Below are 26327 nucleotides of genomic sequence, written 5' to 3'. Positions count from 1 at the left end.
CTCTAAATTGTATTTGCTTAGATGTTACATGACTTCCTGCTCATAAGTCCAGAGAGAAAGTAGGCCTCTTCAGGCAGGCAGGTGATGGGTTTTGGGAGCAAGTATATTCTGCAACAGGGACACGGGTGGCACTGTGAGTTAAACCACAGAGCCTAGGACTTGCCAATCAGAAGGTCGGTGGTTCGAATCCCCTCAACGGGGTGAGCTCCCGTTGCTCAGTCCCTGCTCCTGCCAACCTAGCAGTTCAAAAGCACGTCAAAGTGCAAGTAGATAAATAGGCACCACTCTGGCGGGAAGGTAAACGGCATTTCTGTGTGCTGCTAGCGGCTTAGTCATGCTGGCCACATGACCCGGAAGCTATACACTGGCTCCCTTGGGCAATAAAGCAAGATGAGCGCTGCAACCCCAGGGTCGTCCACAACTGGACCTAATGGTCTGGGGTTGCGGCGCTCATCTCGCTTTATTGGCCGAGGGAGCCGGCGTAAAGCTTCCAGGTCATGTGGCCAGCACAACTAAGCTGCTTCTGGCGACCCAGAGCAACACACAGAAACGCCAATTACCTTCCCACTGGAGCGGTACCTATTTATCTACTTGCACTTTGATGTGCTTTAGAACTGCTAGGTTGGCAGGAGCTGGGACCGAGCAACGGGAGCTCACCCCGTCGCAGGGTTTCGAACCGCCGTCCTTCTGATTGGCAAGCCCTAGGCTCTGTGGTTTAACCCACAGCGCCACCCGTGTCCCTAAGTCAGGGTCTGACTTAGAAGTCCCCAAAAGCTGTGGGGTTTTTTTAGGTGGGAGCAGGTTTGGCACGATGGCATCACTGCTCCTTGTTCAGGTGAGGCAAAAACAACAGGATGAAGTGAGTGGCTGGGATACTGAGCAGAAGGTGGCATTGAGCACAGCTTAGGTCATTGTGTCAATGTTTATGGCAAATGTCTCCGACTCACAGGAACATGCCAGATCACATGGGGCATGTGCCAATTAGTTTCAGTTGCAGAGTGGGCGAAACAAATGGTGCTGGGGAAAACAGTTTAAATTAAATACTGACTGTGCAATGCCTGGCTTAATGCTAATGTAATAGTAATAAGAAGTTTAATTAAAACAAAAACAAGCTACGTTGAGTAAGGGGAAGCCAGGGGTGCCACTGAGCAGCCACCAACCCAAAGGAGTTGTTCAGCACACAGGTCCTCCAACCTGGAAGAAAGCAGATTTAAAGCACATTTGAAAAATCCTGGTAATTAAACTAAAATTTTCAAATGTTTAGGTTGCTGGCAACTGTGAGGTGCAAACTACAATTCCCAGGATACTTTAGGGGAGGTAACATGGTTTAAATGTGCATTAAATGTATGGTCCCTTCTACAATTCTATGATTCATTCCAAATGCAAGATTATCCTGATTTCCCCCCATGGTCATCACCAGACTATCATATGAAACTATGTCTGGAGATCCATGAAATTTTAAAACAATATAATTCTTTCAATGGTACAGTTAGGTAACTTAGACTCTGGACTTACTGGTCTAAAATGGGGAGGACTTCTTTTAGATGGTAGAGTGTGCTATTTCACGTAATTCATAAATTAAATATTATATAATAAGTTTAAAATGTGGTAAGCCAACCTTGCTGGGTTTCTCATTCTGTTGAGTTGGGCCATGGACCTCTGCCCTCCCTCCAAATCCTACCCTGATGGCATGACTGAGTTCTTATTTTCTTTCCAGCTGCCAGCTTATATTCAAGCATTTATGGACAACCTGGAAGTCTAGAGGCTTGCTTTACTTTTTTAAAGGAGGAAAAAATTGAAAGCTGAGATTGTCAGAATTCTTAATAGGAGAGGAAAGTGCCAGCCATAGGTTCAGCTAGCTTGGGACGTTGTCCCTTGGGAACAAACCAGGAAGGCAGCCTTCAGAAATAAGTCGCATACAGATTGCACAATCAATATCCTCTGCATACTTTACAATTCTCCGTGGAAACACTCCTGGGATGACATGGAGGTCCAGAAGGGATCCGGGACATTTCTTTCTTGTATTTCTCAACTGCTTTAATGAGCGCGTCTCTTTTCTGCTGGTCCTGGTCTGCACATGGGAAAACAGGAAGGGTTTGTAAGCACAAATTAAATGGCATTTCAGCTTCTTGGAGTACAATAAACAAGTACAATGGCATGGATAGAAGCTGGACAAGGAGTGCTCCTGCAATTACATGTATACCTTCACCTAGCTGGGAATGGATGTCTCAAGTCTATTTCTTGTCCAGGTCACTTCTTCATCCAGCGCATTGCTAAACAAGAAAATTGGTTCCCCCACATAAGAAGCAGTGATGTCCACCACCTTCTACCACATGTGGTGGACATGTAAGGTAACAAAAGCATTATGGGAAATGATATACAGTGGTGCCTTGGGTTACATACACTTCAGGTTACAGACTCCGCTAACCCAGAAATAGTACCTCGGGTTAAGAACTTTGCTTCAGGATGAGAACAAAAATCCTGCTTCGGCAGCACGGCAGCAGCAGGAGACCCCATTAGCTAAAGTGGTGCTTCAGGTTAAGAACAGTTTCAGATTAAGAACGGACCTCCGGAACGAATTAAGTACTTAACCCGAGATACCGCTGTATAATGAATTGGGGGGGGGGATGTTTAAAATAGCTTTTGTTTAAAAACCAGAAGTTTTTTTATTAGGAATTGTAGGTACCGATATTCCAAAGGAGCAGAAAAGACTTTTTATGTATGTGACAACAGCCACACGGATATTACTAGCCCAGAGATGGAAAGAAGACAAAGTCCCTGCCAGACTTGAATGGCAAATTAAGCTGTTGGATTATGCCCAAATGGCAAAAGTGAGTGGAAGGCTCAAGAACCAAGCAGACCAAAACTTCAATAGAGAATGGGGATTTTTAAAAAAATTATCTTGGAGACCACTGTAGGCAGATGAAAACATTAGCAGGATTGTAATAATACTTGTAATATAGCAAATATTATGGGCAAAATGGAAAGACATAAAAGATGGATTATGAAATAATATGCAGTTGAAAAGGTTGACAATAGGACCCATGGACGGAAAGGTGGGTCAGAGAAATCTCTAAATAGGGATGTATTTTGTATTGTTATAATTCTGTATTTGTAAAATCAAATAAAAATTATTTCAAAAAAGAAAAAGAAAAAAAGAAGCAGGGATGGTCACCAACATGTATGGATTTAAAAGGAGTTTAGCCTTTTACAGGGCGTTTTTTCAGCCGGAACTCTCTGGAACTCAGTTCTGGCATCTCTCAGGTGGGGGCCATTGCCATTATAAGAGAACAAGGTGAGCTCAAGCACCTCCTTTTGTAGAAAAATACCACCGGCCTTATCCTTCACAGATTTATCAACTGATGGAACTAGCCATGATAGGAATGTTCTGCCTCTACTCTCAGAGGCTGTTTGCCTCTGAACACCACCTGCTTTAAGTCACAAGAAAACACTGTTAGACTCAGGTCCTTCTTACAAGTTTTCCATAGGTATCTGGTTGATAACTGAGAGAACAGGATGCTGGAACAGATGTGGGAGTTATTGCTTTTGTTTGTTACTATCTTCTGTATTTTTGTGATTTCATATTGTGAGCCACCCTGTGATCCCTGGATGAAGGGCGGTATACAAATTGAATAAGTAAACAAATAATCTGAAAATAATCTGGCATTAGTAAATTAATGGAAAGATGTATGAAAATAAGCGACCCATAAGAACAAGGTTGAAATTTTGATTAATAGTATGTCAAACTGAAATATCTAAATATTTGATAATAAAGTTCAAAATTGGAGACATAATATCTGAAAATTACAAAATAAGATTTGAAAGAAGGTGAAGCACTGCTGAATATAATTTTATAAATGGGAACGCAGGAAAGGGAGATGTGAGGAAGTCCGAAAGGAAGGTCATGGAAGTTTGGTTTAGTGAAAACTAATTATGCTGTATGCTATGTGTTTTGTGTTTACTTTTTTTTCTATGTTTGGTGATGGTGTTTTATGTGTTGGGTGATGTATTGTGTAAAATCTTTAATAAATATTTTATAAAATAATAATAATAATAATAACCTTTGTGTTGCAGCTATAAGGAGTGCCGAAACAGCACTCTTCTCAGCCTCTAAGATCAGGGTCAGTCACTGGTCTTGAGCTTAGGAATGTAGTAAGTTGCCTTACACTGAGTCAGACCATTGGTCCATGCAGCTCAGCACCGTTGGCACTGACTTGGTTTCAGGCAGGGGACCTTCCTAGCCCTATCTGGAGATGCCAGGGATTGAACCTGGAACTGCAAAAGCAGATTCTCTACCATGGAGCTATGACAATTCCCTGCAGCTTGTGAAGAACAAATGGGTTGCAGCGGTGGCACCATGATTCTTTCAAATGCTTTTGAGACAAGTGAAGGAGAAAGTGAAAGGAAGAACAGTAGGCTGTAGGCAGGAAAAACAGAGGAGTATTAAGAGACGCTAAGAGGGAAACAGAAGGGAGGGAAGAAAGAGAGAGGTGGACAGCATATGATAAAAATAAAATAAAAGTGGGTCCCATGATATAGGCTGAGTTAAAGTTGGGTCTAAAAATGTTGAAGATAATTAGTCTCGGTGTGCCTTGTAACACTATATCCTCAGAACGATTTGAAGGACATAGCGGTACCTCCAACTTTGAGATGTTAGAGGTCAATGCAAAAAGTATTGCTCTAAAAGCACATCATCTAACACCCACCAGCCTCTGCTCCGAGTAAGGAATCTTGGAAAAAGCATCATCCTATATTACCTGCAACATGACTAGCAGTGTTTTGGATATTAGCTGGGAAATGCTACATGGCATAAGCCAAGAAAAAGCAATTGTTTGCAGAAAGGAATCCACTCATCTATTTTTCCATCCACAAACAATTGCTTTTTGCAATATTTTCATTAGCATTTTCTTCTGGTCATGGTAATCAGCTGTGTGCATTAGTATCTGGCACCCACTGACATTCAGGAGAAGTCGTGTCTGGCACCGTTGACTTAACAGAATTGATTGCCCATCATCACCACCCTGTTTTCCTTGCTCCTGTTGGCATGGCTATAAGTGACAGCTGTCTTCTCAGTCACCATTATTCTTTTGGGAACATATCCAGGGCACTGTATAACCAATTTGTCGAACTCAGTACAAACAATGTGATAAAACAATTTACTCCATGCTAGAAAGCTAGAAAGCTGGATATGGAACAACTGATTGGTTCAAAATTGGGAAAGGAGTACAACAAGGCTGTATACTGTCTCCCTGCTTATTTAACTTATATGCAGAATTCATCATGTGAAAGGCTGGACTGGATGAATCCCAAGCCAGAATTAAGATTGCTGGAAGAAATATCAACAACCTCAGATATGCAGATGACACAACTTTGATGGCAGAATGGGGGGAGGAATTAAAGGACCTCTTAATGAGTTTGAAAGAGGAGAGCGCAAAATATAGTCTGAAGCTCAACATAAAAAAAAACTAAGATCATGGCCACTGGTCCCATCATCCCCTGGCAAATAGAAGGGGAAGAAATGGAGGCAGTGAGAGATTTTACTTTCTTGGGCTCCATGATCACTGCAGATGGTGACAGTAGTCACGAAATTAAAAGATACCTGCTTCTTGGGAGAAAAGCGATGACAAACCTAGACAGCATCTTAAAAAGCAGAGACATCACCTTGACAACAAAGGTCCATATAGGTAAAGCCATGGTTTTCCTAGTAGTGATGTATGGAAGTGAGAGCTGGACCATAAAAAAAGGCTGATCGCTGGAGAATTTATGCTTTTGAATTATGGTGCTGAAGGAGACTCTTGAGAGTCCCATGGACTGCAAGAAGATCAAACCTATCCATTCTGAAGGAAATCAGCCCTGAGTGCTCACTGGAAGCTCACTGGAAGGACAGATCCTGAAGCCGGGGCTCCAATACTTTGGCCACCTCATGAGAAGGGAAGAGTCCCTGGAAAAGACCCTGATGCTGGGAAAGATGGAGGGCACAAGGAGAAGGGGACGACAGAGGATGAGATGGTTGGACAGTGTTCTCAAAGCTACCAGCATGAGTTTGACCAAACTGTGGGATGCACACCTGATTAAAAAAACTATACGAAACTATTCTAAAGGACTTTCAGATGCTAACCATTTTCCTATTTTGATGTTTGGGCATGATTTGCTTGGCAGAGATTTTTTTTTTTAAGCATAAGGTTTTGGCTCTGGGTAGATTAGGGGGAAAGGCGTAGCTATGAAGACCAATTGACATGCATTTATTCCTGGAGGCAGGAACTAACCAGAACTCCCATCAATACTGGGAGAGGCAGCAAGATAGTATGGTTAAAAAGTCTGGCCACTTGAGCAGGTAGAATTTGACTAACATTAGGGCATGACCTTAAGCTGAACACTTGAGATTTTAGATTCATAAGTATTAGTATTATTAGGGATGAGTTATGGTTGCTTTTCACCTTGAAAGTAGCAATTTGGGGCAGCTGAAACCCTACCTGAAAACACTTGAATCTTACATTTTTCTGCCACTGTTCCCCTCTTTGTTGTTACTGCTTCATTTGTCATGGAGCAATTGCAATAAATAAAGGGTCACATTCTTGAAGTGATGGCATCATAGTGCTACGCAGCCATCTAGCTGGCTTTGAGTTGACGTCGCTATGGGCAAATGAAGCCAATTTAAAATGAGAGCAATGCTTCCTATATTAAATCACAGGAGCTAATTCTAGCCAATCAGGGATCCTGCTGACTAAAATGATCCTGGGAGAAAAGGAAGGGGGGGGGGAATCCCAGGAATGCTCTTTTTTGATGTCCAGGAAAATCTGGATGTCTGGCAACCTGGAACCTAGGCCAAAAAAGAAAAAGGGAGCGAGAGCAAGAGCGAGAGATGCTCAACAACTTTGGGGGGGGGAAAAAAAAGCTCAATAACTTTTGTGTCTGTATTTTCACTTTTTGAAATATAGCAACCCTAGCAGCCACCCTTTTAAAGCCTTAAACAATATTGGCAAAGCAAGAGCCTGAGGTTTACTGGCTTATTTGGCATTCTCTCTTTGTTTTCAACATTATATTTCTCTTGAATGGTGAAAGATACTGAAATGAAATTTAAAATGCGTGTTTAGGACACAATTTCATGTTTCATATTCAAATATTAGACCCCCTTCCATTCATAAGAGAGAGAGTAGGCTAACTACGCATGTTGCGAAGGATCGTTTCCTTTTGTCTGTCTGTCTCACTGAACATCTTCCTCCGCTGACCCAAGGTTCTAGTATTATGAGAGAGGAAGAAGAATCTTTTGCATCGGTTTCCTCACATCACGCATAATTGCCAGAAGGCAACTAGCCACAGCAGCAGTGTGGAGATGGAGAAAGAGAAGCCATCCCCTGAATAGTTATTTGAGCGGCTGAACAAGTTGATTCTTCCGAAATGCTATACAATTTCATTAGTTTTGATTAATAGGGAGTAATAATCCTACATGGAAAAGAGCCTTGTTGACTTGCTTGAGTGATGGAGATCATTCATATAGGCTGGATTTCTCTTGTGGCAATTTCACATTCGTTTGTATATTTCTACAATGAAGTAGCAAATAAATTAAGGGCAGAATCCACTTAAAATTAAGTATGCTTTGAATTCAGCGGGAGAGATAAGTTCACGCATAAGCTCTCCCATCTCAATCCAGTAGTGGGTGGCATGATGGGCTGATGCCACTACCTGATCTCTGGCCATGTGCATTGCTGCCGCTTACTGGGAGGTAGAAGGGGAGGCGAGAGGCAGGGGGGGAGTTGTTGCGGTGCAAACAAACTAGCAGGAGTGCCAGATTGGCTCTGCTGCCGTGTTTGCACCACACTGACCCCACCACCTTGTCCCTTGTCCCTCTACCTCCTAGTACACAGAAATTATGCAAGTGACCAGGAGGTCAAGTGAGTGATAATGTCGCACTACACTGCCCACTATCGAGGACTAATGAGTGCTTAACTTTGGCTGGCTTGTACCCAAATGCCCAGAAATCCACGTAGAAACATTGCTCTGAAATTCTGCAGTCTTAAATCAGCACTGAGCTCCCAAACAATTTACAAACTTAATAAAAAAAGGCAGTGTGCTATTCTAAACTAATTTAATTGACTAATATTTGCCCCACAGAGATTACTGCAGTGAAATAGCAGATAATAATAAGCAAGGTCTCAGCATGCTATGAGCTATAAGCTAAACTGCTAGGCTGACAGAAAAACAATCTGCTACACTAGGTAATTTCCCCCCCTTTCCAGAAATATTGGCTTCACAAAATAGTTCTATATATAACATAAGAAGGCTGATAACTCATATTTATCTATAGCAGATGATCAGACCTTCTGTGCAGCTTCTAGATATAGATATACACTGGCATAAATATGTTTCCCTTTAGGTATGAGTATTTTTTTTAAGGGGAAAAAATCCTACATACTGTGAGTGGTGATCCTTATGTAGTCAAACTGGAATCATACATACAGAAGAGGGATAAATCAATGGACTTGGGGGAAGTCCATGGTTTGCAAAGTACCAACCAACCCCCCCCCCAAAAAAAACCTTATTAAAATCACTAATAGAAGAAATAACCCAAAACAGGCCAGTGAGAGCTAAGCGTGCTTAGTAGCCACTGGGAATTTCAATTCAGTTCACATTTGAAGGCGAACGTACAGATTTTGCACTTTTTGAAACCCTATGCAAACAGAAACACAGCCGATCCCTTTAAAACTCGCATTTCTCTGAATTTTGCAATGCACTTCTCCAGCTAAGTAACATGGGCAGAAATGCATATACTAGAGTAAAGTCTGCGTATGAATGAACATTAGTGAAAACAGATACAAAATGCATTATATTAAGAGGAATGGCTTTGCAAAATTGCATACAAAAATGTGTATATTAGAAGCTTGCCCTAAAATAGTAATGAATTTTCTTGAGGTCATTAAAAAAAAAAAAAAAGCTGAGGAAAAGTGGAGAACTGAACTTAAAATTGACTGAACTGAAACTGACCAATTTGCCCATCATGGCTTGTGGCATCCTGGGAGTATAAATTGTCCTATAAAGGAGAATACTAAACTTTGCTTTTGTGTTGTGGCTGACCCAAGCTTATTAAGCTTATTAATTTTATGCGTCGCAAGTATTATTTTTAGCCAGTGATCATCTTTATCTGCTATAAACAAACAAAGCATGTTATGTTAATTCTGCCAGTATCCACAAGCTGAGTGTAATGCTAATGATGACCCAAGTGCCATTTCATTCAGATTTCCACAATTGCAACAACAATAATAATCATTATAATAATGAATGAACAACTGTCTGTTAGTACAGAAGAAGCTGCATGCACATTTTTGTCTCATCTGTACTTGCTTTATATCAATTAGTAGAACTCAGTAGAGGCTGGTGCCCATTTGGCACAAAGCAAGGAGGCCAACTCTAGGTGGCGCCAGAGAAAACGACAGGCCGAGCCAACTAATTCTAATTTTGTCCCCATCTTCCTCCCTGCTAAGTTCTACAAGGGGAACAAATAAGACGAAGCTAATAGCTGTTCCCTGGACTGGATGTAAGCATTGCTTGCAGTTTGTCAGGCTGACGATTAAAGAGCCTAAAGGACTCATCTTAGCTCCAAAGCAGCTTTTAAAAACAGAATTCAGTTTACCTGAACAGGCAAAGACTATTATTGGGCGACTGTGGGATTTATGCAGGCTAACCCATCTTGGCTAACCCATCCCCTTAGAACTCTTGTGAGATCCTGCATGACCCACAGGAATTCAGTTTCTAAAATTCTGATAAAAAATTCCTTCCAGTAGCACCTTAAAGACCAACTAAGTTAGTTCTTGGTATGAGCTTTCGTGTGCATGCACACTTCTTCAGATAGGTATCTGAAGAAGTGTGCATGCACACGAAAGCTCATACCAAGAACTAACTTAGTTGGTCTTTAAGGTGCTACTGGAAGGAATTTTTTATTTTGACTATGGCAGACCAACACGGCTACCTATCTGTAACTAAAATTCTGATGTAAGTCAAGTCCTGAACTAATATGTGGATCAGAATGTAATTATCCATTGGATTCTGCACATTTATGCATTTTGCAGTACAGTTCTTTGTTCAAAAATACATTTAAAAATGTGTTTTGGATATGTTATTACCCCTAGATACCTTGGTATTTACCTCAAGATGGAAAAATGATCCCAGACCCATTTGCGTTACATTTTTTAAGGCATCTTGGTTATTGTTAAATAGATAATGTTCCCGATTTATTGTTATCCTAGCTGCCCTGAGGCCCAGTCTCAGGCGGGGAGGGTGGGATACAAATAAAAGTTGTAGTTTTTTTAATTATTATTATTATCTACCCTGAATCTGAATTTAGTTGCTGTATGTGAAGGACAGCCAACACGATGTACTCCAGATGTTGCTGGAATCCCAGCAGTCCTAGCCAACACGACCAATGAAAACATAAGAGCCCCGCTAGAGCAAGCCAAAGGCCCATCTGTTCTCAAAGTTGCCAGCCAGCTGCTGGTATTGCAGAGGCATCCCAGGTGGATCCTGGAAGTTGTACACAGCCATCATGGATCAAGGATGATGGAAGTTATAGTTCAACAAAGCTGAGAGCCAGCGTGGTGTAGTGGTTAAGAGCGGCAGTCTCTGTTACGGAAAAGGAGCAATGCGGCAACGAGCTGCAGCTGGCTGGAATGCAAAACAGGATGTTGATGTTTGGGACTGTACCATGGGAACAAAGGGACAGTCTATTTGCTGTACTGAGCACCGGATGTTAGCTCAGAGTGTCATCTGACCTGTACTGGAAGTACAGGGGTGGAGTTTGTCTCTCTACTGTTGGAGTGTGATGAGTACAGACGCGTTTCTCTGTACTGCTGCAAGGACAGAAATAAAGACATGTAAATACATTTCTGTCTGTCTCTTTCCCCTCCCTGGGGGAGGCAGGGAGGAGGGAAGAGTGGTGTGTTCTTCTCATGCTTGAGGAGGATCGCCGATAGTGACCTAGCCTGATCCTGCCGGGAGACGCAGACGGGGAGGTCAACAAGGAGCTTAAGCCGAGTGCCTGGAGAGTGGCCAGTTTCCTCTGATAAGGCTTAAGAATCCAACAGTCTCGTAATCTGGGGAACCGGGTTCGCGTCTCCGCTCCTCCACATGTAGCTGCTGGGTGACCTTGGACTAGTCTCTCAGCCCCACTCACCTCACAGAGTGTTTGTTGTGGGGGAGGAAGGGAAAGGAGAATATTAGCCGCTTTGAGACTCCTTAAAGGGAGTGAAAGGCGGGATATCAAATCCAAACTCTTCTTCTAGTCCAACCACACTTTGAGGACACATTGGATGGAATTCGACATGGTGCTATTATAAATGCTCCATCTGCACAAGCACATCAACTTGCCAGACGGAACAATCCCCCTCCCTGTGTACTTTTCTGGGGGTTCTCACACACCCACCCCAAGCTAATTACCGGGGGGAGGGGCAATTGTTAGCCACCTATTGTAAGTCATCAACGACGACTGCTATTTTTCTACAAAAAGGGGTGCCAGAACTCTCCATGAATGCCTCCTTTGTTCTCTTATAAAATGGCACCCATCTGAGAGCTGCCAGAACTGAGTTCCAGCTGGGGGAAAAACCCTGTCAGCTACCATCGAACAATTTATACATTTATCCTTTGTTATTACCTGAATTTATTGTTTTCCATCTGTGGGACAGGTGACGTACATGCTATGCTTTCAAAGAGTGAATGCATCTTTATGAGCTTTCATGGATTAAGGATAAAAATCTGATGCCATTCAGTATGACGAGTGATTATGTTAAGGCCCTTGTTTATCACGGCACTTGCCATTTTTTGTAACCTTCACGGGTTTTTTAAAAAAATGGCTCCATATTTATTCGGTGGTAATGTCGTTAATCAGGGACAAGTCTTCTCCATTATTGTTTTAAAATGTATTAAAGAGGTAACTGCATACCTCACACAATAGAAAATTGACGATGTAGCCACATCACTCTGACATACTCCTTGTTTATCCAGTAGCTTTACAAATGCAAACACTAATCACGACCTTCTTCTGGTAGATATTAAGTCATTTTATGTCTAAAGAATTGTTTGCTCATTAGGCCTATTAACTCTGTGCTTAGAACTTACATTGAGTGAGCACCTTACAGTATTTATTTTGAGTGGATGCCTTATTTGAAATGCTACAGTAGAGTCCTATAATGTCCAAATGGATTATAAGTCCCACTGAATTCAGTGGGGCTTACTCCCAGGTAAGTAGGTAGAGAATTGCTGCCTTAGATAAATAAAATGAGTTCATTAGGTCACAAGAGCCACTTCAGTGTGAGCCAGTGTGGTGTGGTGGTTAAGAGCGGTAGACTCGTAATCTGGTGAACCGGGTTCGCTTCCCTGCTCCTCCACATGCAGCTGCTGGGTGACCTCGGGCCAGTCACACTTCTCTGAAGTCTCTCAGCCCCACTCACCTCACAGAGTGTTTGTTGTGGGGGAGGAAGGGAAAGAAGAATGCTAGCCACTTTGAGACTCCTTAAAAAAGGGGGGGGGGAGTGAAAGGCAGGATATCAAATCCAAACTCTTCTTCTTCTACAGATCTGACTTACCTGTGGTAGTGAACTGAGCATTTTGGTAAATCAGTACACTCTTTTTTCTTATTTCCTTTTTTTAAAAAGGAAACAACAGCAACAACCATGAAAGCAAAAGTGAAAGTTAAGACTCAGCTATATTAGTCAAAAAACAGCATTTTGAATGTATTATAAACATGCAACACCAAATAGCGCTGGAGAGCAAAAAAAAATCTATGTGATTTTCCATTGTGTGGTTTTTTTTCTTTTGTAATGATTTAACTTCTGACTTATTTATAGTGGGGGGGCTTTTCTGTGTGTAGATCCACCTTTACTTTTACAGAACTGTAAGTAAGGCTTTAAAAGCACTGGGAATTATCTAGTCCAGTAACAAAAATAGTTTGGAGGAGGGAATCCAAACTCCAACAGGTAACTACTGAGACATATTTAAATTACCTTTCCTTGACATTTGTTCTGTATGTTTTGGAAACTGAGAACATTTTCTCTCCCTCAGCTAGTAGATGTTCTGCCTCATTGTGCTGTTTGTTTTATTCCCCCCTTAGTCTCTGTATTTAGAACTGCTTTAATTTCCCCTCTGTAAATCCATTAGCAACTGATCGCACCTTAGGCTGTCCCTGTGTAGCAATTTAATCCTGTTTAGGTCAGAAGAAGAAAACTGATTTGCAGCTGGCCTTGCATTGACCTTTCACCCCATCTCCACCATCTCTTTTATCTCAAGTCAGATTCAGCCTTCCATTATTCCTTATTCTACAGCTAGGTCTTGGATCATCTGCAGATTATTTGCTGTACAGGTTGTGCTCAAGTTACTGTTAAATTATTACAAGTTATCCTGCAGCATGGTTTCTGACAGGATTTCTGACAGGCCACCAAGTTCAAGGTGTTACTATTGGTATTGAAACCCTTAATGGTGTGGGACCAGTTTAGTTAAGGGATCACCTTACCCCATATACGCCCACTCAGTTGTTTGGATCTGCAGAACTTGCTTGTTTACATGTGGCATGCAATGCCTGCTCTTCACTTGTAAGAAGTCATTCCTTGTACTTTGGAACTCCCTGCCACTTGATATTAGGTAGCATCCCTGTATTCTTTCAGACACCTGCTAAAAACATTTCTGCTTTGTTGGGCCTCTTGAGACACAAGATTTGGTTACACGTTTTACTGTATTTGAACCATTTTTAAAATATGTCTGGTTTTTAATTTTAATTTTGTCGAAGTTATTTCTTGCTCTAGGCTCCTTCTGGAGGAAATGTGGGATATAAGCATGATGTATAAATGAATAAATTGAAGATTGATTTACATGAAAGCGTGGATTGGATGTGAGTTTAGCTGACTGGATATTGACACAGCCCAATGTGTTTTGAGACAAAGAACATCATGTCCAAAATGATTCTAAGTGGTTAATCTAGTCATTGTTACATCCCCTCCAGATCTTGTCTTTATACTTAGTAGCATCTTCTGTATCTCACAGCACTGATTTTCTTTAGCCTAAAAACTCTCTTGACATTACTTCAGTCAATCAAGTGTTCGTTACGGTTGGCCAACCAATAAACAGAGTACAAAATATAAAGTACAAATGCATAACCTCAGCAGAACAAGTTATTAATCACTAGCGTTGACATGCTAGGAATTAACAATCATAGCAAATCTCAGCGATGTGACAACATTCAGATATCTTGCCACCTGTTCAGTAATAGGCCCGTGAAGTAGAATACTCAATGTGGCCTCAAAGAATGAACCAGGAAACACATTGTGAATCACGTAATCCAGTGATTCTCAAAGGATGTAGCACACCACATGGGTGTGGCAGGAGAGGGTGGCAAATGTGTCGGGAAGATTCAAGGACAATCAATATTATATTTTGAAAATGATTCATGTTCTTATGTAGCTGCATTGTTTTAGACTTTCTGGCTGTCCCATGATCATATTATAAAGTAGTGTTCCGTGTTAAAAATCCAGCACTGCTAGGAGTTATTTCTTTTTGTTTTCCAATGTATTTCTTATATAAAAAAATTTGTTGTGGGTCAAGCAAATGTTTATTTTGAAAGTGTGGCCCAGATTAAAAAAAAAAAAGGTTGAGAACCACTGATCTAACTCACTGATAAAATCTACAGCAGAAGAATGGGAGACACCAATTCAAAATCTCAAATGATTACAAGGATAGCACCTATCCTTGAAAGGAACTATGGCAAATCTGCCGCCTAGGACCTTAGAGGGTAAGGGATCAAAACCCAAGATGTGCTGGGAGGAGGGAGGTTTGGAATAGGCAGATCTCTGGCTGAGCTACACCAGCTAAAGCCAGAGACACTGTATACCAGTGTAGGACCTCCATTGCAGATGAGCCAGGGCTGAGCTGAAGTCTCAAAAGAGGGGTGTTCTGGGGCTGGGCAGGGGAGACCTATCCCATTCCAGTCCCCTTTCAGCTTGGTCACATGACCTGGCAATCCCACAGTAGTTAACTTGGCAAAAAGAGTGGCGCAAGTCAAACTCTGTTTGAAAGTCTTGTTTCCCGTCTGCCATGTTCAGGCCACCTCAGCCAGCAGTAGCCCTGCTCCTGAAAGGAGTTGGGAACAAGGAAGCTCCACCGGCATAATTTACCTTGGCGTAAATCACTCTGGCTTCCTCTTGCTTGGATTGCTGTGTAAAACATTGACACGGGCCAGCAGAACTGCTCTTCTTAGGTATAGTGAGAAAATTTAGATGTGGTATCCATTGGTTAGAGGTGGACGTAGGGCAGATCTACATTAATGGTTTATAACATTAAGGAAGGGTTAAGGAATAATTTTCATAACATAGATGGGCACATTGCATTCTGCTTCTAACAGAGCAACCAGGAGCCGGCAATAGGGAAACTGCATTGTTACGGACACAACAAGGTAAGGAACGTTTTAAATTTACCAGTATGCCCTGTGATGTTTCAGAATGATGTATCTAACATTGTTCTAATAACGATAAAAGGGTCAGTGTAGATCCAGCCCAAGAACATGCTCCATTTGCTCCTGCATCATCTATATCCATAGATTTGGCTTGCAATGGGTGCAATGACAGCAGATAAGACAAACCCACAATATTTCCCCCAATTAACTTGCTTTTCCATAGAGACACAACAAGAGTCAAGCAACCCGTGTTCTGCCACAGACGGCGGAGAGGCAGAGGAGCAGATTCAATGCCATTGACGAACAAGCTACTTAATGAGCTAAGACTAACTTCCAGATTAAGGGCAGAGCTAGCAACACATTTGCTATGTCGTACAATCTTCTCCCTCTCTTCTCAGCCACCCTTTCGCTATGCTATGCAAGTCCTGCTGTTTCTCTCATAAGAAGGAGGACTGGGCTTCTTTAATCATTCTAAGGCACTTCTGCAAGGAATGTTGTTTTGGGAGGAATGCTTGCTCAGCAGATAATCTGCCCAGTAATGAGAATGAATCTGGAAGGTAATACGAGGGGTAGCTAATAAAGTCCAGAAGCCAACCCAGAATTCAGTAGTAACTCTGTATGTGGAGTGGGGTGGGGGAGGTCTGCTTGCATGGGACCCATTGTGACATTTGGAGTTTATTCAAACCAGAAAATCTAGAGGGCTGTAGAATTATGAAATGGCTTCCTCTTTCCACTCCCCAGAATTAGGATCATACTCCCAGGGGCCCTTCCACACACCATCCTTTTTCGTGCAAAAAAACATTTCATCCATTTCTTATTTGTTGCTTACAATCTGCACATCTTTCTGCAGGCTCTTTATGGAAATAACCAAAAAAATTAAATAATTTTATTCATTTCATTTCTTTTCTCTACCAGCTTTCCTCCCGTGGGAGCTCAGGGCAGTGAACGGCATAAAAACACAATCTATGCAATAAAATATATTTCTAAAACAAAAACAACAAAAAACAACAAAAACGTGCAATGGGATACGAGATGCCAAAATTTTAGTAAACGTTGATTTTCTCAAAAGCCTGGGTGAGTGGAAATTTTCACAGTTGGTGTCCAAATGTGACCAGTGTATAGGGAACAGGCACACCTCCCTATGAAGGGGGTTTGATGAATGAGGTTTTGCCCCATCATGGCGCCAAACGCATTGGTGGCAGCGCCATTATCTAACTAGTCACACAGGTGACACAAAGACCACAGGAAAGTTGATATGTGGACGCATAGTTAACACACACACACACACACACACACACACACACACACACACTTAGATAGGAATAAATCCCCTTGAACCTGAGCCCCTTTCAGGTGTTTGCCCTCACGGGATTAACAATCATGTGCGGGGGGCAGTGAGGCAGCCCTTCCCCCTCATCATCCACACAACTGGAGGGATGGCCTGGAGTAGGCTCCCTGTCCTCTGGTTAGAACCCTGCCTGATTAAGATTCTAAATCACAGAGGGAGCCTATGCACACCTGGGGCAGGTTACACCCTATTGTTAATGGTGGGAGGGCGACTGCCTGAAGACGGCTGCGGTGCCACTGAATCTTAAATAGACATGCATAGGATTGTGCTGCTATAGCTGACCTGTGGAACTCTCCCTAGGCCATGTTCCTTCTCCCCAGGACATGCCCCTGGATGTTTTGGCCTGGCTGGAATCTGTCCTTGAACCTCTCACTTGTCTGAATGGAGGATGGAGAGGTGTGAGTGTAACCATTCCTGAATTTTGTGCTATTGAAAGGTCAAAGCCATATCCATTGCAACCTTCCCCTGTGCCCCCACCCAGCACCGGAATGTGGCCCCTGGAAATTTATCCACAACAGAGCGCGGCCCTCATGCTCTAAAAAAGGGTCCCCGCCTCTCTTTTAAAACATGGTGTAAATGCTTTTAAGTCTGGATTTATCTCATTCACCCCAAGAGTGCGAGAGGTTTCAATGCACTTTGAAGCAGTAATCTTGAAATCCGTATTATCTTTTGTATAATCCATGATTTTTTTTTCCAACAGGGAGGTTCAACGTATCTAAACGAATCACTTCCTGCCTATAGGGGGCGTTGGGGTACAAAGGAATGCACCTGTGCTTATAAATGAATGTCTTATAATGGATTGCAGCCTTAAAATTGAAAAATCAGTTTGTGCTTAGACTTTTGGATTTTACCACTATTGTGAGAATCAGATTAAAATACATGTTAGCCAAATATTTTAATGAACTGATACAAATAATTCAGATGCAACAGCACCCTTCCCACACAACACAGACAATACTAAAGTAACGGACAGTGCTATTTTTCTTTGCCAACAGGTCAGTGCTGTATGGGATGCTGAAACTATTGTGGTTTGGGGGAAATGGCATGAAGGTTTTAGGAGAGAACGAGAGGGATCATCCAAAGCAAATATTTCCAGACCAAACAAGGTGAAGCCAGACGTTATTTTGAAAGCAAAACAAGTTATACTTACATTTAATGCTCGTGTTCAAACTCTTTGGAGCAGATGAATCAACAGCAGCTGAATTAACAAAACAAAACAAAAAGTTGTTTATCTATGTTTTCTGTATTTTGCTTTCAAATTACAGGAAAGAGTAATGAATGACCTGCTTCTAAGCGATAGGGTTGTTGAAAGTCTGGATTCAATTAAAAGCGTGCTCTTAAGTAACCTCCTTCTCTAAACCTTTTATTTAGAAATCTAACCGCAATATGGGATATATAAAAGAGGAAATTATTTGTGGTAGGTTTCTATTTCTTCTTCGTTGATTATGAGGCCAAATCCTCAGCTGTAGCTTAAAATTTTGGTGGCTAAGGCTGCATATGGAAGAACAAATGTGACCTGGGGTGCAAAGCATCATGCTCCCTACACAGGAAGAAGAAGAGTTTGGATTTGATATCCTGCTTTATCACTACCCTAAGGAGTCTCAAAGCGGCTAACATTCTCCTTTCCCTTCCTCCCTCACAACAAACACTCTGTGAGGTGAGTGGGGCTGAGAGACTTCAGAGAAGTGTGACTAGCCCAAGGTCACCCAGCAGCTGCATGTGGAGGAGCGGAGACGCGAACCCAGTTCACCAGATTACGAGTCCACTGCTCTTAACCATTACACTCACATGTTTGGTTTAATGATTGAAACAGAGATAGTGTGCTCACAGTTAAGATGTTTGCATGGCTCAATCTCATTACCATGAACAACTGCTGGAGCCCTGCATTTTAAAAGATTAAGCATTGCATGTGACATTGATGTGATAAGGTTATCTTTCAACATCTCAACTCAGCTGTTACCTTCTTCCAAGACAATAATGCCCACTCACATCACAAAGAGCTCATAACCCACCTACTCACAGCAGCCAGAAACATCAAAACCAGACACTGGAGAGACCTGTCAGGAGTAAGCATGGACCAATGGTACCAAATAGTACGGGAAACAGGCGAATATGGTGGATAATATTGGGGTATGTTCATTAAAGCACTTTTCTTGTGTCCACATTATTTCAATCACTCCTCAAGCGTTCCAGCTTTTGCAGATTAAAACACAACTGGCTGGTTTGGGGATGTTTTACTCAGAAGTAACTCCCTTAATACAGGGTTTTTAATTTTTCTTGCATATACTATTTTATCTTTGAGGGTTTTTGTTTTTTTACAATCAAGCGGTGGATAGATTTTATGAAATAAATAAATAACAGGTGAGCATCCTGGGGAGAGCATTCCACAATGAATCAGCAAATACAACCATAAAATAATTAAACACCTTATGTTAAAATTCTTATAGGCTCTACACAAGGATATACTGCATTTCGTATAGCCTATAAGAATTTTAACATACACATATGAACACACATACATATAGGGAGAATGTTTTGTGTGTACATATGTTTTGCTGAGCTTCGTGAAACTGCACATACTTGTTGTTCGTTGTTGTATATTTGCATCTTGATTTTCCTCCCAGGAGCTCAAGACTGCATTGTTGAAATATACTCGGAGTTGAGAGTGGATTTCATGCTCTTTATTCAGCTCATAGTGGTGAGGAGGAATGGAAGTTCCCCTAGAATGTCTGCTTTATATACATTATTTACACAATGGGCCCCACGTGATTGGCTAATTCTGAGATTCTCCTATAAGCCAATCAGGTTGCGGATTCACTTCCACCTGGAGCTGGATTGGGTGGCTTCTGTGCACCAATCAGACTGCTGCATTCTGGATCCTATTGTTCTAGGACCAATCAGACTGCTGCATTCTGGATCCTATTCAACTCAGTACATAACAATTGTCTTCCCCTTCCCCACTTTTATCTTCACAACAGTCCTGTAGGGTAGGCTGTGGGCTGGTAGTTTTAGACACTAGAGTTTTGAAACCGTACATACTTAGAATATTGCTAGCTTGTTACTTTTTCAGGGTCGGCAAACTTTTTGTTTGTTTTGATATTCAGCTAGTATGGAACCTCCTGAGATAACAAAATCCCAACCTTCCTCTGCTTCCATTCTAATCAAAGCCTCGCTGTTCTGCCTACAAATTGGCTGCTAAGAGCCCTGAGAAATCAAGAGTACTGTACAGAAGGGTTTATTCTGCAGACCTGTTTAGGCAAATGGGTCCCAAGCAAACATGGAAACACATGCATGGATGGGAGTCCTCCTCAGTTGCTCCAGCAACAGCCACCTTATCCTTGTCAGAAATCACCAGGTGTTGCTCAAGCCCACCTCAAAATTACTGTTCTTTGGTAGGGTCAGATTACGTGGATGCATGGAATCTGTTATATATATTTATAATTTAGAAAATTGTTTCAAATTAGCTTTGCATCTCCCGAGTTACCCATATATACAACAAGCTATCTGCTTACTAAGGCACAGCAGGTGGGCTCTTGGAGTCAAACTTCAGGATAATGTGAAATCCCCAGGATCGAAATAAGACAACCTGACTGGAAGGAAAATGCCTCTCTAATCCAAAATATGTCAGTAAATGAGCTGGGGAGTGAAAGCAAAACCTTTCCATTCAAGATGAATGTTTTCTGTTCTTAGGCATGATACAACTCATAATAAAACCAGAATACCTAAGGGAACAATGAATGTTAGTTTGGCTATTTCAATACCCGCACCTCAGGGATACAATGGAATTATGGGGGGGGGGGGGAGTCATAAGCAGTGCACTACCTATATTTTCACATGCAGGGCTTTTATTTAAGCATGCCTGCCATTTTTCTCCATTTCCCCTGTTTAGCCCAGTAGGGAACTGGTGGAAAAGATTTGCAATGCATGAAAAGAAATCCTTCACAGGTTTTAATTTTGTGCTTTGATTCTTTCAAATGACTCTGTGCAGAGTTTAAATGCTCAGAACTGAGCTTTGAGGGAGATTTCTTCTGAATGCCTGAAACCTGGGTCAGATGTAGCTGCGACTTGCCACTCTGTGTAAAAAGGTTTGCAGCTTAAAAAGAGCATGCTAGAGTTTGTTCCAGTGAGCAGTTTCAACGTGGGAGAGAAAGTAAGACTTGAAGTTGATTTGGACAAATGAGATCTTCCATCCGAGGTCCTGGCGTGTGAAGAATTCGTCCCTATAAATTTTGGCTTCGGCTTCAAGGAATGTAATGGACTGAAAGAATTGGCTGAAGGTCATGCGAGTCCTTGAATTAGTTCCTTCATGTTCTGTTGGGAACCTCTTCTTTCTTCACGATGTGGGGGCAGAGAGTAGAGATAAGGTGCTGCTCACCTTTGTTGTTGTTGTTGTTGTTTAGTCATTTAGTTGTGTCTGACTCTTCGTGACCCCATGGACCAGAGCACGCCAAGCACTCCTGTCTTCCACTGCCTCCTGCAGTTTGGTCAAACTCATGTTGGTAGCTTCGAGAACACTGTCCAGCCATCTCGTCCTCTGTCGTCCCCTTCTCCTTGTGCCCTCCATCTTTCCCAACATCAGGGTCTTTTCCAGGGAGTCTTCTCTTCTCATGAGGTGGCCAAAGTATTGGAGCCTCAGCTTCAGGATTTGTCCTTCCAGTGAGCACTCAGGGCTGATTTCCTTCAGAATGGATAGGCTTGGTCTTCTTGCCATCCGTGGGACTCTCAAGAGTCTCCTCCAGCGCCATAATCCAAAAGCATCAATTCTTTGGCAATCAGCCTTCTTTATGGTCCAGTGGTGGACTCGTAATCTGGTAAACCGGGTTCGCTTCCCCCTCCTCCACATGCAGCTGCTGGGTGACCTTGGGCGAGTCACACTTCTCTGAAGTCTCTCAGCCCCACTCACCTCACAGAGTGTTTGTTGTGGGGGAGGAAGGGAAAGGAGATTGTTAGCCGCTTTGAGACTCCTTAGGGTAGTGATAAAGTGGAATATCAAATCCAAACCCTTCTTCTTCACTTCCATACATCACTACTGGGAAAACCATAGCTTTAACTATGCAGACCTTTGTCAGCAAGGTGATGTCTCTGCTTTTTAAGATACTGTCTAGGTTTGTCTTTGCTTTTCTCCCAAGAAGCAGGCATCTTTTAATTTCGTGACTGCTGTCACCATCTGCAGTGATCATGGAGCCCAAGAAAGTAAAATCTCTCACTTAGCAGGTGTGAATTATGGATGCCTCCCCTCACGTAGCTGAGATGCTTCTGAACATTTATGAGCATGAGATTTCGAATGGTGAAAGTTTGGGTGCTTTGCCTGCAATAATCCTAGCTGTTTCTTCTCTGTGTGATTTAAATGCATTGGGGGCCAAATGTGGACAAATGTTACTACAGACAGAAAACGGGCAGGGGTACCTATGCATGATGGCATATTAAAAGAGAAAACACACTGTCAGGGGTTCAGGAGCAGAGACGCAGAGAAGGGAGGAGACAGAGAGCGAGGGGGAGGAATACGAAGGAAGGATGAGTGGGGATGACGACCCGAGATCACCGAGCCTGTCTAGCGAGTCCGAGGATTCCCAGAAGGGAGCGCCAGCAGCCAGAGCAAGGGGGGAGAGCAGGGGGACACCCCAGGAAGAAGGGTCCAGAGAGGGATCAGAAAGCAGCAGTTGGAGATCGGGACCCACGTTCCCAGCCGGGAGCAGCGGGGAGAAAGGGGACCAGATATCGGGCTCCGGAGACTTTCAGAAGGAGGGAGGGCATGAGTCAGGAGTAGTCACGCCCACCTCGGGGAGCGAGGAAACGATCAAGAGGAAAGTGGAGAGTTGGGCGCGCGCGCCAAGTTCAAATGTAACGGAAGCTGGCGCAGTCAGCAGCCCAGAGAGTGAACCGGGTCCCAAAGCCCGCCGCAAGGAGGCGGAAGGGTCAGGGGGGTCCGCGTCAGAAGAGAGTAGGAAGGGAGAGACCCAGGGGGGCAGGAGGACCCAGAGACGGAAGGAAAGGCGCAGGAGGTGGAGCAAGGCTAGGGTATTAAGCTGGTGCGCTAGAGGCGGAGACTCAGACGGGTCTTCGTCGTTCTGACCTAGAAGAAGTAGGGCTGCACGTTGCAGTTTGGAAATGGAACCTGTAATCCAATAAAGACTCTTTGAAACTGAACGCTGGCTGACTTGGTCCTATGTGAGCTGGGACTGGGCGGCAGCCCTGACACACACAAACACACCTGTGGTATTTTTGGTAGGTATATTCTGTAACATGTAACTGATGCAATAATAGTGGATTTATACAGGACCGTCCACAAATCATTCTTCTTTATTAGTTCTTCAATACAGTTGTACCTCGGGATACATACGCTTCAGGTTACAGACTCCGCTAACCCAGAAATAGTGCTTCAGGTTAAGAACTTTGCTTCAGGATGAGAACAGAAATCATGCTCCGGCGGCGCGGCGGCAGCGGGAGACCCCATTAGCTAAAGTGGTGCTTCAGGTTAAGAACAGTTTCAGGTTAAGTATGGACCTCCGGAATGAATTAAGTACTTAACCTTAGGTACCACTGTACTCCCCAGATGTTACTGCATTATTGCTATCTGGAAGGGCACTCTTACACTTCAGCGCAACAAAAGTAGGACCAACCTCCCTGGACCCTCCAATATTTGTGATATACACCAGTTGCAGGATTTCAGCAGGAGAACTGTAGGCCCAAGATCTCACCGCATCATGCGAGATAGGACTCTGGTCTTGGAATCTCAAAGCTTATTTAACATACAAGACCAGACTGTGCTAAGTAGGAAGCATGATGGAATTGCCTTAAGGAACAGAACTGGAACGAACCAGGAATCAGTCCACCCACAGGCCCAGGAAATAACTTTGCACAGGCATTAAAGATGCCATGACATAATAATAAAAAATCACCATCATCATCACTTTCATCTCTCATCCATGTAGGTGGGACCGCAACACAGATTTTGCTCATGGTCACATGTTTTTTTTCTTCTAAATCAAGGATTGGGGAACCTGTGACCCCCCCCCAGAAGTTGTTGGACTCCAACTCCCATCATCCCTACCAAGGGACACGGATGGTGCCGCAGTCTAAACCACCAAGTCTCTCGGACTTGCCAATCGGAAGGTCAGCAGTTCAACTCTGTGCGACAGGGTGAGCTCCTGTTGCTCTGTCCCAGCTCCTGCCAACCTAGTAGTATGAAAGCATACCAGTACGAGTTGAAAAATAGGTACCTTGACATCTTGACTTGACATCTTTCCGCAGGGCCTGCAAGACAGAGCTGTTCCACCAGGCCTTTGGCCAGGGCGCAGCCTGACTCCCTCCTTCGGCAATCTTCGCGGAGCTCTGGCCCAATGGTTACCATTGGTTTGATTTAAATTAATTTTATAATGAATGATTTTAGAGTGTTGTGTTGTGTCGCACTGTTGTACTGTTTTATTGTTGTTAGCCGCCCTGAGCCCGGCTTCGGCTGGAGAGGGCGGAATATAAATAAAATTTATTATTATTATTCCTGCTGTGGCTGGAAGGTAAACAGCATTTCCGTGTGCTTTGGCTTCCGTCACAGTGTTCTGTTGCACCAGAAGCGGTTTAGTCATGCTGGCCACATGACCCAGAAAACTGTCGGTGGACAAACACTGGCTCCCTTGGCCTGAAAATGGAGAAAGTGCTGCACCCCAAAATCAAATTTGACTGGACTTAACTGCCCAGGGGTCCTTTACCTTTACCATCTCTAACCATGCTGGCTGGGGTTGATGAAGTCCAACAACGCCTGGAGGACCACAGTTTCCCTATCCCTGTTCTAAGTAGTGACTACCTCACTTGCTAGACAAAACAGGGAATTCAAACTCAAATCTCAATATGTATTTAAGATTTTCAGACATAACGTTTGGAAATGTGATCCCTTAGAAATTACTCTCGCACTCTGGTTTTGCATTTGAGAAATACTCTCTTAGGCCTAAGTTTTTCTGCCAGTTGCTAAGATGCCAGTCAACCGCCAAAGAAACAAGTCCCGTTATGTGATTGTAGCTATCAGCTTGATGGGCACACTTATTATTTGACAGTCCAAATACCTTTGGCAGATAGCAATTTTCTGTAATGTGTAGACATGTGATCTTGAATGATGTACTGGCTTGACAACTTGCATGAAGAACTGGGAGAAAAGGCTAAGAAAACAAAAAACAAAAAGTTTTTTTCAGTCAATGGGTTTAAGAAGTATCTTGCACATTCATTTATTTTGAAAGATCTGGATTCTTACACAAAGAAATACACTGTATGAGAAATCTGAAGCAAGATAAGTGATAATTCAGCATAGCTTCTCCACTCCTGTTTGATTACTCAGTCACTACAGTTTACAATAAATAATGCATGAGTTCTCTCTCTGTATTCTTATTAAATCACAATTTTTATGTATCATCTGCCATTGAAGCTCTCATGAGAACATGGTGCTTGCTGTTGTTTAATCTTCAATATCATCTTCATTTGGAAAGATTTAAAAGGGATGGAGGCGGAAAAGCAGAAATAAATGAATGCATGCCTATTTTCACTGCACTACAAATATGCAGCCAGGACTTTGTTTTTTAGATTAAATGAGTAAGTGAGAAACATATAAAAGTTCGGGAAATCTGAATACCTTCTTCCATTACTTCTGCTTTCCAAAGTTGTCACTCTAAAATATTTATCACACGTGATGTCATCATGTAACTGTAACTGTAGTCCTGTAAACAGGGTCATTAGCTGACCATAAACTAAATTAAACTGTAGCTGAGGGTTGCTATGGGGCCAGTTGCATAAAAACAAGTGACAATATTCTTTTTCTCCTTCAGGTTTTGTTTTATACACCTTGGAGAATTGTGGATCTTCACTGCAGTAAGAGCTTCTCCCCCACTCCCTAAAATGCAAATACAGTGGTACCTCGGGTTACATAAGCTTCAGGTTACATACGCTTCAGGTTACAGACTCCGCTAACCCAGAAATAGTGCTTCAGGTTAAGAACTTTGCTTCAGGATAAAAACAGAAATTGGGCTCTGGCGGTGCAGCGGCAGCAGGAGGCCCCATTAGCTAAAGTGGTGCTTCAGGTTAAGAACAGTTTCAGGTTAAGAACGGACCTCCGGAACGAATTAAGTACTTAACCCGAGGTACCACTGTAGCAGCTGCAGGGGCATGATCCATATTGGAACCCCGACATGCAATACAGGCAGGCTTTAACCTTATGCCCTCCTCTGAGGTCCAGGTCAGGTCCCTGACGCCTGCATTAAAAAAAATCTCCTGTCAGCCTCCTTGCATTCTGCCCTACCAGTACCAATGGTCTTCTGCTGGAAACAGAAGTTGGAGAGATGGGAAGCAGAGCTCACCCCACCGGCTCTTCAGTGACAGACCTGCTCCATTAGGCTTCCTCTCCCTCAACCGTCACCTGGGGGCATTCGGCTGGCTCCATGGGAGAGGTGGGAAGCAGAGCTCACTCCATTAGCTTTGCTGAAAGACCACCTGTAACAGGAACCTCCTAGCCCTCAGCTGCACCAACTGGTTATTATAAGAACAACTGTTTAATAGTAGGCGCCCAAATTA

At 42.9% G+C, this 26327-nt stretch overlaps 1 protein-coding gene across 10 annotated transcripts in view; it reads right to left on the bottom strand.

The window, feature by feature from the left end:
* The window catches only part of LOC310702692 (spermatogenesis-associated protein 7-like), a 60067-nt gene that overhangs the window by 17623 nt on the left and 16117 nt on the right, over nucleotides 1–26327 (bottom strand). For 5 of the 10 annotated variants that reach the window (XM_083494679.1, XM_083494674.1, XM_083494673.1 and 2 more), the window contains 3 exons: nucleotides 24833–24925; nucleotides 17926–17973; nucleotides 1950–2071 (listed from right to left, as the gene is read on the bottom strand). In XM_083494679.1, the coding sequence (XP_083350805.1) occupies nucleotides 1950–2071; nucleotides 17926–17973; nucleotides 24833–24925 (263 nt within the window). Of the gene's footprint in view, nucleotides 1–1949; nucleotides 2072–7447; nucleotides 7542–17925; nucleotides 17974–18603; nucleotides 18657–24832; nucleotides 24926–26327 lie in introns of those variants that run through there. The other 5 variants (XM_083494676.1, XM_083494677.1, XM_083494678.1 and 2 more) reach the window with 3 other exon arrangements.

Source organism: Podarcis liolepis (genome assembly GCF_965112155.1).
Source record: "Podarcis liolepis genome assembly, chromosome: 3".
Lineage (NCBI taxonomy): Eukaryota > Metazoa > Chordata > Lepidosauria > Squamata > Lacertidae > Podarcis > Podarcis liolepis.
Note: the sequence above shows the minus strand (reverse complement) of the source record. Positions and strands in the feature narration are given on the sequence as shown.